This window comes from Rosa rugosa, chromosome 3 (genome assembly GCF_958449725.1).
Source record: "Rosa rugosa chromosome 3, drRosRugo1.1, whole genome shotgun sequence".
Classification (NCBI taxonomy): Eukaryota; Viridiplantae; Streptophyta; class Magnoliopsida; order Rosales; family Rosaceae; genus Rosa; species Rosa rugosa.
In genome coordinates this window covers 34,851,029-34,862,348 of record NC_084822.1, presented here as the reverse complement: position 1 = coordinate 34,862,348, position 11,320 = coordinate 34,851,029, and the positions used below count along the sequence as shown (strand labels likewise).

The 11,320-nt window shown below is 36.6% G+C and overlaps 1 protein-coding gene and 1 pseudogene across 1 annotated transcript; one reads left to right on the top strand and one right to left on the bottom strand.

The window, feature by feature from the left end:
* Positions 1–4,519: 4,519 nt before the first annotated feature.
* LOC133741626 (U6 spliceosomal RNA) lies at positions 4,520–4,697 on the bottom strand (annotated as a pseudogene).
* Positions 4,698–6,320: 1,623 nt separating this feature from the next.
* On the top strand, positions 6,321–7,998 carry LOC133735478 (uncharacterized). The gene is made up of 4 exons (XM_062162884.1): positions 6,321–6,954; positions 7,050–7,110; positions 7,229–7,275; positions 7,377–7,998. The coding sequence occupies exons 1-4, from the start codon at positions 6,940–6,942 to the stop codon at positions 7,488–7,490; spliced, it is 237 nt and encodes a 78-aa protein (XP_062018868.1). The 5' UTR covers positions 6,321–6,939; the 3' UTR covers positions 7,491–7,998.
* Positions 7,999–11,320: the final 3,322 nt, after the last annotated feature.

Here is an 11,320-nt window from a genome sequence, read left to right as displayed (position 1 = left end):
AGTGAACAAACAGGTAACGAGTTCAAAGTGAATGGCCATCGCTTGAAGCCTTACTATGAGGCGTTTGTGGAACACGAAGTGGAGGAAGTACCCCTCCAAAACGTTCCACCTCTTGAGGATTAAATGGAGGTACAAGTCTAGGCTGAAAGACTATAAACATTAAGCGCTGCTTGGGAGGCAACCCAATTCAGAAGTAGCTGTGGAGGAGCCTTCAACGCAGATTTGCTCTTTTTCCTCCCTACTTCTTTATTATATGCTTTTTGTTTTTCTTTGAACTTTCTTTTCGTAAATTTCATCCCTATATGCTTAAGTGTTTCATTGCATGCTTATGATTGATTACATTGAGGACAATGCAATATTTAAGTGTGGGGGAAGGGATTTATATTTTTGAGTCATATATTGAAAAATACAAAAAAAAAAAATTGAAAAATGTCAAAAAAATAAAAAAAAATTTCGTTGCTTTTGTTTTTGTTTTGAGTCATAGGATGCCTTTCAACTGTCTGGGATGATTCTATATCTCTGAAATCATGACTAAAAGAGGATCACAACATTGAGATGATTTTAACATGGTATTCTTTGGTTAATTGAGATGTGTGAAAAATATGTGCCTTGTAGTGGATATGGATTGCATGACCTTGGTACAGAATATGAGCATGTTAAGATGAGTTGTGATTCATAAAGCCCATGTGAGATAATTGAGCCATGTCCCTTTTTCTTGGAGTGAAATGAAAATAACTATATTCTTAATTTCTTGGCGATGTTTTGATGATCTCATTATTCTTTCATCTTGATTGACTGCTTGCCATAGATTAAGTTTAATGGACTAGAGAATGCTAGAATTCGCTCTTGTGCTTGTTGAGACGTAATATCAATACATGGCCCTGATTCTGGAAGGGATAGAGGTTCTCTAGGAATTACCACCATTGCCAAATAAACTTGTGTCCCCACTTGTGCCCGTCGTGGGACCCCCCCTAGATAAGCCCCTTTGAGCCTACATTAAGCCTTTTCGTTCATCACCCTTAAAATCCTTAACCATGAAGCTTAGTATAGTTACAACTCTACCCTTTGTTCTAAGAACTTAGTGGAGCTAACTTTTGAGACATATTACATGGGTTTGGTGTTAAAGATGAAGATTGAGAAGAGGTGAAAGTTCAAATGTGGGGGTAGACTTGTCCATGAAAAGAAAAAAATATGAGAAAGCCGTGAAAAATGAAAAGAAAGAAAAAAATATATACGGCTAAAAAGAAATAAAAAGAAAGAAATGTTTATGGATTAAGTCCCCTATACTTAGTGATTTTGGAGTTCTGCTTTAAATTGAAGGCCCACTACAGAAAAATTTGGCCTTTGTCCATTTCACTAGAGTCAAGGGAAGTTTACATTGAAGATTGGGCCCAACATGAAGACATTTGGCCCTTTTATGTGACCTATATGGGGAAGTGACGTTTTTGAAATGCCTTGGTGGAATTTTCGAGATCTCTACATTCATATGAGCTCTACTAGGTTTTTAGGACACTTTGATAAATCCTTACCTTTCGTTTCTTTAAACCTTGAGCCTGAGCCCCATTACAACCCTTGAGAGAGAGGACCTTCTTGATCCTTAAGATGGGATAGCCCTTGATGTGGAGATGAGTTACAAGAGTTGAACCTATGGCAGTCCATTCGTGCAAGTAGTTGATATCCTTCATGAGATCTTTAAAAGAATATTTATGTGCTTTCGTTTCTTTATATGTGATACACTTTGTTTATCTTTCACATATACATGAGTGAATAAGCTTTTAAGCATTACCATGATCTGAGAGAAGAAAGAGTGGATATACCTTGTGAGGGTATGAATCATACTTGTCTGAAGCATGCTAAGCCCAACCCATCACCACTGTTACAACCAAGTCCTACTTGTGTATGTGTGGATTACATGTTTTAATTAACTCTCGAATGCCTAAACATTAATTCTTGGTTGAGTGCTAATCTTGGTGTTGTGAAAGTAAGAGATTGCTGAGACAAAAAGTTGAAGGGCAATAGAGTCATTGTATTTGTTTGAGTCTTTAAATTTTCGTTGAGTCTTAGCGTGTGTCTTTGTGTGATTTTGCTAAGGGACTAGCAAAAGCTAAGTGTGGGGGAATTTGATAGGAGCATTTTAATGCGACGTTTTAACTGCATTTCCCTACATTTTCTGCGTTATTTCCTTAATAAAACTCTGTTTAGGAAAGTTTCCATTCTTTGATTGGGAAAGTTCCTATTTGTAGAAAGTTTCTATTTTTGTAGTTTGTATTTATCATTTTTAGTAAGTTTCCATTTTCGGTAGTTTCTATTTTTCATTTTTAGAAAGTTTCCCATTTTCAGTTTAGGAAAGTTGCTATTTTTCATTTTAGGAAAGTTTCTATTTTTTCTTACTAGTTTCTATTTTCAGGACCTCCGAGCTAAAAAGTGGAAATGAACTCACAAATGGAAAGAGGAGCTTGCGAACGTTAAGGGGAGCAAAAATGAGGAACAATGGACCACAGAAATGAGCAGAAATGAAGAAAAGAAGTTTTCCTGCTTCAACCAGGAAACCCTGCGAAAGGGAGGAAAGCTTACCAATGAAGTTTCCAACGTTACCATGAAAGAGAAATGGAAGAATGAAGTGTTATGACGTTGGAATGTATAAAGGCTTGAAGTTGAAGCAACAAGGCCCAAAAACTCTCAAGACTTATTGGATTTTCGGCAAAATGGATACAAGGCCCACAAAGCCCATGCAATTAGGGTTTGTGACGCATGGAACAAACCCTAGGAGAGTTTGCCGTGAAAATCAAGAGAGAAACAAGGAGTTTGCCGTGAGAAAAATCAGAAAATAAAAGAAGATTTCGGTTGAGATTTTCTAGGGCAAATTTTTATGGAAAGAAAATATTTTTGGGAGACTTAAGAGTCTTTGCCGTGCAAAGAAAGAGAGAACAACGTGAGAATCAAGAAAAATCAAGAAGAAAACGTTGGGAGAAGAAATAGGGAGAGTTTTAAGGAAAGAAGAAGTGTGGACATCAAGAAAAGGTTCAAAACGTGTCTAGGTTCATCCCTATATTCCCTAAAGGAGTTTTGGCCGAATTTAAAGTATAAAATCAGAATATATCCATGGAATTTCGGCAAGATTATTTAGGGAATTAAATTGGAATTATATGATTGGTTGGACCACATCATAGGGCTTATTTGGCAAGCTATCATTGGAGGAAACTATGTGGCATTTTCAGATTAATTCCATGGAAAATAAAGAAGAAATACACGGCTTGGAGACCAAGTTTGCCGTCCCCTATATAGTTCCTCTCCCCATACAATTTACACTTTTAGAAAAAATCAGAAAACTCTCTCTAGCTTAGCCGTGTTCTTCTCCATCCTCTAGGGCAACCACGAAGTTCAAGCAAGGCCAAGGAAGAAGAGGACAAGCCGTGCACATCATCCATCACCATCCTTGAAGATTGCTTTCGAAATTCAAGAGACCATTCATCCCATCTCCATCTCTTGGTGTAATCCGATTCTCCTTGTAACCTTTGCTTTGTAATTTTCGTTGGTTATGCCCTAGTTGACACATGTGTTTGAACAAGTTTCGAATTCTGAAATTCTATGATTAATTGTTAATTTTCAGATTCATGTTTTGCGATTTATGGTTGCTTATGTGTGAGTGTTTGATTAAATTTGCATGATAGATAACTTTTGTATTTTAATCTTATGTGGTTGCAAACACCTAGGGTTTTTATATAATTGGTGCTACGAATTTAAGAACATGAATCAACTTTTTGGTTTTGTGTTCTTGAATCAATAAGTAGTAAAGGTTTTGTACAAAAACCGAATTTAATCAAAGAAGATTGCAATTAGGTGGACTTTTTCATACTAAGTTGCACATTTGAATTGATAGCCTTTCTAGATGCTTAATGCGTTAGACATGTATGATTGACTAGCTTTCTAGGGCTTGAATGCATGTTTGATAGGATTAGTCTATGTGCTTTCGCTTAGATTAATTAGCGTTGAAAGTAAAATATGGGAAATTGTTTGCTTTGAACGTTTCACATGATCAATTCCGCTTGCATGACTATGATGAACAATGATGAACTTGAATTAATTTTAATCATATGTTTCGACTTTGATCTTTGTTCTTGCATTCCATTTGTATTTTTATGTTTTAGCATTTTAATTGTTTTGTTAACTTAGTTTAATTTTCGAAGAAAACCAAAATCAAAAATACCCCCCTTTTTCGTAAATAGTGTATATGTGTGTGAATATTATACTTTGTTTTAATTTTAATTGTTTAATTGTTTGACAATGACAGGTGTACCCTCAATCCCCGGAATAGAACGATCCCTATTTGCTTATACTACTAACGATATTTCAGGGTTAAATTATGCGCTTGCTTTGAGCGTATCAGTAACCATCGTTAGCATGGTCCCTGCGCAAGGATTTCACTCCTACCTCTATGGTGACTCGAACCCATGATCTCAATTTTAGGTAGTGGGTGCTCTAACCACTGAGCTAACACCACTTTGTCAAAAGAATCAAAAAAAATTTGGACCATTTCTCGATTTATGCGTGTCATCCTTGCGCAAGGACCATGCTAACGATGGTTACGTACAATGAGCACACCTTAGCAACTTTTTGGGGACACCATCCTCACCCATATATGGCGGTTTTTTTTTTTTTTTTAATAATTTTTTTTATTGAAGGTAAACATTTGTTCACAATTGGGGCCAGTTGATAAAGTAGACGTTAAGACGTATGGTTTGTGTATTTTTGTGACCAATAATTGTGAATATGGCCCATGATAGATATGCATTATGCAATATCATTATGCATTATGCAATATCTATTATTATGCATGATAGATATTGCATAATCAATTGCATAATGGGTGGTCATGAAAAGATTGCTATCATCAGCTATGTACGTACGCAGCAATGGCTTTGCTTGCACCATGCACTACTTATACGCAATATAGAGTTTGGAATTGAAATGATACTCTCAACAAAATATATTAGTGAGGGATTCATTTTTTTAGCCATTTTAAGAGATCACTCATTAGACCCACTTTTCGATCACATATTCACATCTTAACCATTCGGTTTTTAGATATATATGAGTAGATCATCTCCCCAAAATTTTAGCCAAATTGATAATCATTAAGATATTCATAACTGCGATTTATAATTTTGAACACGAACGGTTCAGGTTAGACAGATTCAGTTAGTCCAATGATTTAATTTAGTTCGATACCTTAACAATCATAAATTTGGTTGAAAATTTGCAGAAATGTTCTATGCATTAGGACCTAGAAAATAAACAGTCAAGATGCCGAAATACAATCGAAAAGTGGGTCCCACAAGGGATGCCTAAAAAATGATATATGGCCCTTCCACTGATGGATTTTTTTTTAGTCATTTTAAGAGATTCTTTTTGGGACCAACTTTTCAATCATCTATCGGCATCTCGACTGTTCACTTCATAGGATTGCAAATTTTCAGCCAAATTGGTGACCGTTAAGGTATCGAATAAGATTAAATCAATTGACGAACCAAATCTGTCAAACCTGAACCGCTTATGTTTATAATTGTAAATCACAGTTTTGAATGTCTTAACAATTATCAATTTAGCTGAATATTTTTAGAATTGATCTACTCATATAGACCTAACAACTGAACCGTGGAAATATTGATAGATAATTGAAAATTTAGTCAAATAATCAATCCCTTAAAATGATATAAAAAAAAATCCCTCATTAAAATAATGACTCTTTATAATAATCACATATAACCATTTCTATCGATCATGACATATTGCCAAAAAATGCTAATAAAGTTTAACAACACTGGAATAGTGGAATATGACATGTAGGTGATTTGTGATCGACCACCTCAACCTCCATGCCCCTAGTAACAAACACCGGCTCATTCAATTTTTTCTTTTTCATTAATCTACGTACCAATAATCTATATTGTAATGGACAAGATTATTGCCAAGGATCCTCAAAGAACATATATATTTAAAAGAGAAAAATTCAGCTACCGTCCCCAAACTATGCTGCCAAGGCCAATTTGATACCCGAACTCTCAAAAGTATCAATGTGATACCCAAAGACCTAAATTGGCATCAACGTGATACTTCCGTCCAAAATTTCTGACGGCGCCGTTTGTTTGCTGACGTGGCAAGCAAGTGGGTTGAAAAAAAATATGAAATGACCTATTTACCCTTTTTTTTGTTAATTCATTTTTTTTTCCTTTTCTTTTCATTTCTTTTTCTTCCTTCTTCTTCTATGCTTCTTCTTCTGGGATCTTCGTCTTCTTCTTCTTAGGATTTCGCGGCGCCAAGGGGCTGAAGCTCCCAATCAAACCGGTTGAAGAACCTGCTGGTGCCGAGGATCAACGATCTGTCGGCGTAAATTGGGGCCGCCGAGTTGTTGAGCGAGACAAGGCAGTCAGCCGGAAGGTACTTTCAGAGAGTGGCCGTCGAGCATGGTAGCGATATTGGCGCCGAACGGGAGGGACTTGAGTGATCGGACAGGGAAAGCGATGGGAGGAGGTGGTTGGTGGAGCTGGGTTCGCCGGAATTTGGTGTGCAGCGAACCGGTGCCTTCTCTTGAATGCGTTTCTTTTCTTCGGCTTGGGTTTTGTTGGGCTGTTCGATTTTTCCTCAAATTGCAGGCAAAAAGTTAAGGGTGCAATGTCTCTCTCTCTCTCTCTCTTTTTCTGCAAATTTGGGCTGGTTTTGCAATCAGTACTAGTTTATGGGGTCTGAATTGTTGTTTTTGTTGTTGTATTGTAGATACCCAATTTGGCTCAAATTTTTCTAATTGGGTTTTATGAGGAGCGTGAGTTTGCACTCTATGTTTCTTCGATTTCCAATGAGCTTAGAGTGCCGGTGAGGTACTTGAAAGAGGATAAACCACATGGCTCCGCTGGTGGTATTTATTACTTCAGAGATTTGATCATGGAAGACGGCCCGGTATCACTTCTCTGCTTAGTTTTTCTTGGATTCTAGTCTTGTATGTGTAATAATGTTGTGCTTACATGTATGTTGTGTTTGTGTTTGTTTGGCAGTCGCATATCTTTTTGCTGAATTGTGATGTATGCTGCAGTTTTCCACTTCCAGATATGCTTGGTATGTTTTTTTTTCCGTATTATGTTGGTTTGTAAGGAATTATTGTTGGTTAGATTTTGAATGGGGACTTGAAGGAGTAATTGATAATGCTGCTTGCGAATGTTGTTTGGTTTTGCAGAGGCTCATATAAAATACGGTGGAATGGGTACAATGCTAGTAATCAAGGTTGGTGTCTTGATAAGCTACTTTCTATCCCTATTGATGAATATCTTCTATTTTGCCTTTTGGTGATATTCTTATTCATTTTTTTTTTGCTGTATCTGCAGGTTTCTGCGGAATCTGCCAACGAGTTTGGTGAGTTGGTTGCTGATCCAGTCACCAAAGAACTGTTGCATTACACTGAGAAACCAGAGACTTTTGTATGTGCATGGTGCAGTTAGTGTACTGATGCGATACTATGTAGTCAAAAAGTTAAGGGTGCCACAGGAGTGTGAGGGAGATGGATTTGTGGCAGGAACTGGAGAGGATCTCGGCGGCGTTAGTGATGGTTTGGGCGGAGGAGAAGTAGAGGAGAGAGAAGAAGAAGAAGAAGAGTGAGGTTGAAGAAGAAGAAGAAGAAGAAGCTATTTTTCTTTGATTTCTAGGGAGAGAGTCACCATCGTCATCGGAGTGGGTCTTGGGCTAGAAGAAAATCCCAGACGATGAAGAAGAAGCAGAAGAAGAAGAAGAAGAATAAATGAAAAGAAAAGAAAAATAAATTGACAAAAAAGGGTAAAAAGTCGATTTTGCCCTTCTTCTTTTTTGCCACGTGTTTGCCACGTCAGCAAACAGACGGCACAGTCAGAAATTTTGGACGGAAGTATCACATTGATAGCAATTTAGGTCTTTGGGTATCACATTGATACTTTTGAGAGTTCGGGTATCAAATTGGCCTTGGCAACATAGTTTGGGGACGTTAGCTGAATTTTTCTCTATTTAAAATGTATAAAAGAATTTACATGCATGAGTTAACTATGCGTTAAATGTAGTGTTTTTGTAGATTATTTTTCATCACGATACTCATAAACAAAGAATTGAATACTTTAGAGGACTAAATCTACAAAATCTTATAAAACCATATCTGTTTAATCGAGAATGAATTTCTGAAAATTTAGTTCCACACCATTGTAGTCGCAGACTCGAAATAAAAAGTAGAGGCACAAAATTGACAAAAAGCTTCTCATTCAAAACCATTAAAAACCCTAACATCTATTGCATATTATATATTTCGTTTTATTAATCTAAACAATTGTTTATTATTTTTAGTTAACCAATTTCAATTCAATAAAATATTATATATAGAATAGTAATCAAGGGGACATTTATGGTTGTTTTCTTTCTCACACCTAGCAAGTGGCACGTGGTAGTGTGGGATTGGGTTTGGGGGAGGAAGGGATGTCCTGGGGGGGGGGGGGGGGGGGGGGTTGTGGTTTAGGCCGTATGCAAGGTTTTAAATATCGGTAGTTTGAAAAATGGAGATATCGGGGATACAGGGTACGAAAATATCGTTTTTCAAAAAAGTCAATTTATTAGAAATTTAGAACTACATATAAATACATATGAATGTCAACTTCATTTACATCCAAAAAGAGACTCTAGGCGGTTGAAAAGCTGCTCGCTGGTCTACGAAAATGTAATAATCAGACCAAGATATATGACCCATATAGTGTGAATTGTAGTGATGAACATGATAGTTATAAATCTCTTTAGAACTGCCGACTGTTTCCCCTAGAAGGGGATAATAAGGATGAACCCAACTGGATGACTGATCATATACTTCTCCATATTGATTATATCCATAAGCATCATAACCAAATTGATTGTTGCCTTCATGAGATTCATTTGAGATCTCACTGCGCTCTGTGCCTAAACTGATAGAGTCAAAACTTAAGGCAATTGAAGAAACATCATATGGGGTACTTTGATCATCAGTTGCACCTCTAGTCCTCCTCCCATATCGGGTCTTCTCTTGAGCACCATGACCAGCTGTTCTCACTCTGTGGTCTTCATCTTGGGCGGCATGATCAAAATTACCTTCACAGGTAAATTGGAATCCTCCATCCACAGAAGATTGTCCATATTCATATATTTCACCTCCACCACCTGTTCCGCTTCCACCCTCTCCACCATCATCAGAACTATCTGGAGTTGCTGTACCACCCCACGCATCATCACTATCTGAATTATCTTCTTGGTTTTTAACAACTTCTTCAGATTAGACTCTCTCTACGTTGATTCCAGCATTAGTTACAATTTCTACAACTTGTGGAAGAGGTCTTCCAGCTTTATCATCGAGGTCTGCAGGCATAATCCAATCATGAAGTGGATCAATGCAATTATCAAGCGGCTCGATTGCAACATGAAGTAGATCTATATACCTATTCACCTATTCCATTTGATAGTTACTTTAGCATTTGAACTTTTAGCTTCTTTATACTATTCAACTACAGACTATACACTCACATACTACACAGTAGCTTCATTATTCCTCACTTTTTCAAGATGCATAGCTAAAATTTAATACTCCGTACTCTGCACTCTCTTCTCATCATGTCATCCATATATGGTTCCTTGACTTCCTTTTGCAATGTCATTTGGCCTCATTTGAATAATTGAACTTTTATGGCTTTATCTTCTTTCTATTATTCAACTACAGAGTTACAAACTACATACAGAGTTACAGACATAGTCATAGACTACATAGTACCAAATCTCTCCTCACACAGATTTGCATTTAGACTTTTAGAAAATTACTTTTCACCCAAAATCGCCTTGTGGGTATTTCTCCGGGGTAAAGATTCGCCTTGAGGAGATTTTTTTCCTCACCTAGATTCGCCTTGAAGGGATTTTCTACTCACCTAGATTCACCTTGAAGAGATTTCTCCTCACTCAGATAGTCAGATTTGCCTTTAGGAGATCTCTTTTCACACAGATTTTCATTTAGAGAATTACCGAGTTTTTTTTTTTACCTCAAAGTTTACAGATATTTCTTCACTTTATCGGGGATATATCGCAAATATCTAATATATCGGGGATATTTGACGATGTCAGAGAAATTTCGCAGAAACGGTAAAAGATAAGATATTTACCCCCTAGATATATCGGTCCGTCGAAAAAATGAGATATCGGGGGATATATCGAAAATATCGCAGAGATTTAAAACCTTGAGTTTAGGGTTTAGGGGTGGGGGTGTCCATGTATTGGATACAATAATTTTTTAAAGCTTTATCACTGCAACATTTTTGGTATTGAGCGATCTGTCAAAAACTTAAGGGGGGTCCGGACCTGAACATAGTTCCGCCCTTGGGTACTAGTCCGGCGGTGCAGATCAAGGTCCGGTGTTGACTTCTCGAGAAAGTACGACGGTTTGTGCTGGCTCTTTTTTATTTTTTGATAGGGTTTTGGATTTTGGTTTACTTCTTTTACCAAGTTCTTGCTCAATCTAATTAGGATTTAGGGGTCTTAGAGTTGTTGTTGTGCCATTTTTATGACATGATTTTCAAAAACTATAGCGTGGTGCTATTCACACACCTTTTTTCTCTATTCACACACCCCTTCTAATTTTCTATTACTTTTAATTCAATCTTTTTTTATAAATTACCCTAACTCCCCTCCCTTATAAATCTTTTTTTTTTTTTCCTTTTTTCTAATTGGCAATTCAATCATGAATCAAATATCATTATACAATAAATCAATTTTTTTACCTATAAATGAAGGAAAAAGAATACGTTTATCAAGTGGAATGACCTGTATTATTAGACAAAGAATATGCTTTCCAGGTAATCATCTTCACCCAACTGAATCCAAATTGTAAAGTTTGTCCTCATACTTTGCAAAGTACCAAACTCAATGCTTGTTTGTTTATGACTCTTAATCCAAGTGCATCATCCTCAAATAAAAAAAAAAAATAATAAAACATCATCGTTTTATCCACTTCAGCCACAAGCTTCCACACTGCAGCTGATGATGTACACAAAATTTGGAGATGCTCTACATAATATTGAATGCAATGAGTTGCAATCTTCGTGTGGGGAAAAAATTATGTTCTACTAGCATAATATAGTAGAAAAAATCATGTTTATAATAAGGCCATCATTATTAAGCTGTTGTAAAGTTCTATAGTTGCTCAATGGATTCAAATACACCAATATAATTTCAGTTAGAATCTTACCAGGAATAATAGATTCAAAGGGGCTCGAATGATCACTGAACTCATTTTGTTTTTCCATGT

Bases quoted from the DNA above. Each gene is read 5' to 3' on its own strand.
- LOC133735478 (XM_062162884.1), top strand. The intron at 7,111-7,228 runs GTATGTTTTTTT...TTGGTTTTGCAG, and splicing joins TCCACTTCCAGATATGCTTG to AGGCTCATATAAAATACGGT. The intron at 7,276-7,376 runs GTTGGTGTCTTG...CTGTATCTGCAG, and splicing joins GTACAATGCTAGTAATCAAG to GTTTCTGCGGAATCTGCCAA.